A 3,636-nucleotide genomic window follows, 5' to 3' on the forward strand; every position below is an offset into this window, starting at 1 on the left:
TTCTTTTCCTCGTGGGATTACAGCAGTGAACAGGACAGATATCGTTTTCTGACTCACACACTTCTGCTGCAAAATAAACGCAGTTATGACGAGAGAGAGAGAGAGAGAGGAGTTTCCATGTAAGGTTTTTAATGTGAACTGTGATGTATATAAAAAAAAAGTCAGATTTGCTTAAGGCAGAGTTTTTTTTAACGAATAAATAGTGCCAGAGACTTGGTACAAACAGCTCAGCACATGTCCCAACCACTGCCTATGCTTGTATATTAATATGAGCACATGTAAAAGGAGGCCATCCCGGTTTAGCTGGTGCTTTTGCATTCCTTGTTCTCATGGATGCATACTTAGGATGTATTCACACATCTCGTTTGAAGCAGTTATTTTGAAACCGGGAGCCTTTACCCTCTTGGTGCGGTTTGTTTGGGCATATGTGAACTAGGGTTGTCAACAAATATTCTGAATTCAATTATATAATCGAACTGCAAAATATATAGTGGATTATGAAAATTAATTATTGGTTGTGCGACTATCTGTCTCGTAAGTTCTTGCGTGGGACTGGTCCTCTGTACTAAAAGCAAGTGCAGTCACCCAACGTCACTTTCATTGATTGAAAATAAAATCTAGCTCAAGCTGAAACAAGCAGATAATTCAACTACAGCCATGAGGCAGAAAGTTCACAACATGTGTGAATACACCCTTACTGATGCAGTGTTTAACATGCTTGCTAAAGGTTTGTGTGAATGTTGGATGGAAAAATCGTTAAAGATAGAGAGACAGATAAACATCATTGATAGGTGTGTGTGTGTGTGTTTTGTACTTTACCTGTACTGCGAATATCCCACATACTCCAATAATGCAGAGGATGTTGAAGACCGCTGAGCCCACGATGGTCCCGACCCCGACGTCACCTTTAGTGATGAAAACTCCTGTACAGCAGAAACACAAACCCTGGTTACCAAACTATTCCTTCACATCCAGTTTGGTTTTGTGTTTTTGGTGATGCTGACTAGGGATCGACAGATACGTCTTTTTCAGGGCCGATACAGATACCGATTAGTAGTAATCAACAAAACTGATGACTGATATTTGGAACTGATATACATTTAGAAGAATAACCAGTGGTTGTTATTACAGTATTGGTGCACAAAAATGAAATGCACAAAACCAGTTCCAGTGTGACATTGTACATCAACCTTGCTATCCCTTCTTATATGTTTTTCAATTTTAAATGGGGGTCTAATATAAGACAGAGACATTTTATTTCAGAAACACTTTTGATGGATTGTTTGTACAAAAAAACAAAACCCTATGGCTGTCCTTCAGTTGAATTATCTAAAGGGTTTAGTTTTCACTTATGTATTGCCATGTATGACTTAATGTTTGATTTCTACATAAAGAAATTGTAGATCTGTGCATTGTCTTATTTTTATTGACTTAGCTTAAGTTAAATATGGCAAGATAAAATCATATTAGTTCAGTTTTACCACAGAAATTTTTTTTAACTTGTTTTGTGGTCGATTAAATATCTGTGCCAAGAGTGATGTAATTTACTCATCAGAGATCAGACTGACTTCACCAATCCAAAGACCACAGTCTGGTGGTTTTATTAATTATAAATATGTAATAATAGTCGCCATATTTCTTTGTCTCCCAGATTTCTATGAGTTAGATGTTAGAGGCAGAGCTTGCGCCAGACCATGAACCTGCCGTGACGTAACATGAGACTGCAACTGAGTGAACAGTTGGCTAAATCAACACGTGCTCAGTTTGGATATATTTTAGTCTTGGAGCAAGGAACAGCAACTTGTAATGTGTGTAAAGCCAACACTGTGAGGGGGGGGGAAGTTGTGCTGCATTTGCACAATACTACAAATGTATTAAAACCTCTGCAAAAGGTATCAGCAAATATCCAGTCAGGTACCAGAATCATATTGGAAAAAAAAAAAAAAAGTGGATTGGTGCATCTATAAACATTTCTTTAAAAGATGTATAAATACTGTATATGTGTGCACATGTAGGTGTGTGTGTGTGTGGGTGTTAGTGTGACTGCACGTGTATGTTTCTCACCAATGACAGAAGTGAACAGTTCAGGAGCTGAACTGCCTGCTGCCATGAAGGTCGCTCCTGCAACATCTTCACTCAGTTGAAGACGCTGGTTGAGAGAAAAAACAAAAGAAAACAGTATACTTAAAAGAACTGAATCACAAAGCATTACTTAGAGAGTTCTTGTGTGGTGATGTAAGCTCAGTAGAAGTGCAGTAATAACCTGCAGTGTTTTCTTACCTCACATAGCTTCTCTAGTGAGGGCACAAAGTAGTCGTCACACACCAAGGCCAGTGCATAGAACATGTAGACTGCCTGGAGGGGCCAAACACACACACACACACACACACACACACACAGGTGAGAAAAAATGAATATTCAACTAGCGAAGAACACCTGCTGAAAAACATTTTCTCTGTTTACTGTGAAATCACAGGTACTACCATCACCCCCCTGATGTTAGCTAAAACTAAAACTGAAGCAAAAACTAGTTTCACATTTTGTTTGCCTACTTTGTGATATTTTGCATCATGCATGGAGCTGGAGCCAGGGGATAGTTAGCTTAGTTTAGCTTAGCTTAGCATGAAGACTGAAAGCAGAGGTGTAATCGCCTAATCCCATTAAAAGAAAAAGTTTGATATTTTTGAAATATGCCAAGAGTTACCACTCTCATGTCTGAAAAGCTACTTCAAGCAGCCTGTTAACTTAGCTTAGCACAAAGACTGAAAACAGCAGAAGGTAGTCTGGCTCTGTCCAAAAGTAATAAAACCTACCAGCACCTCTACAGCTCTCTAATGAACACATTATATATTGTTTGCTGCTAATGTATGTACACTAAATCCAACAGAACCTTAACTAGTATCACACCTGTTTTACCCTACTATTTCATGTCAATATCGCTACTGTGAAAAAGGTATATTAAGGGAACTTGGGATCCTAACATTTTGCATCAATGATACAACAGCTGTTTGCCTTTGGCCCATGGTAAAAACAACTAAACGCCATTATACGGATTAAGAAAATGAGACAAAAAAAGAAAACCAAAATGTCAAACTTTTCCTTTGAGGAGTGACAGGTTGTGTTCCCATATAATTTCTTTCTAACAGAAACTGCTAACTCTTGCAGTGAAAGGAATAAGGAATGTGGTGGCTAAGAATGCTTGAAGAAAAATCAGACTGAAAGGGCTTTTTTTATAAGACTGTTAAATAAATACATCTGAAGTAACAAGTGTACTAAATAAAGCTTTTGTTTGCCATCCAGGTAAACAAAAGCCATGAGCAATCTTTGAGCATTGACAGACAGAGACACATAACTAAAACAGCTTCAGAAAATGTTTGTTGGTTACTATGTATATGCTGATGTGAATACAGAATTCACAGGTGAACAGATCAGGCTTCCACAAACATCAATGCAACTGTGGAGAATGATGTAACCTCTGTCTGACATGAAGAGCAGTTTTGGTGGAATCTTTAGACAGTCAGTCAGTGTGTCCTCACCTAAGCCTCTGTTCAACATCTGCCAAACACTTTCACATTACACCACAGTGGCAGCCGGCTAAGTGGGTGGCTGAACTGTGTGGTTGGTGTGTGTGTGTGT

At 38.6% G+C, this 3,636-nt stretch overlaps 1 protein-coding gene across 1 annotated transcript in view; it reads right to left on the reverse strand.

The window, feature by feature from the left end:
- Positions 1-3,636, reverse strand: part of LOC118329091 (sodium/potassium/calcium exchanger 3-like) — a 22,125-nt gene that overhangs the window by 13,249 nt on the left and 5,240 nt on the right. The window contains exons 3-5 of the mRNA XM_035663059.1: positions 2,281-2,355; positions 2,065-2,149; positions 820-923 (exon numbers count right to left, since the gene is read on the reverse strand). Coding sequence (XP_035518952.1) covers positions 820-923; positions 2,065-2,149; positions 2,281-2,355 — 264 coding nt within the window. The remainder of the gene's footprint in view (positions 1-819; positions 924-2,064; positions 2,150-2,280; positions 2,356-3,636) is intronic.

The sequence above is a fragment of the Morone saxatilis genome, unplaced genomic scaffold, assembly GCF_004916995.1.
Source record: "Morone saxatilis isolate NCDOM2014 unplaced genomic scaffold, NCSU_SB_2.0 Contig19, whole genome shotgun sequence".
NCBI lineage: Eukaryota > Metazoa > Chordata > Actinopteri > Moronidae > Morone > Morone saxatilis.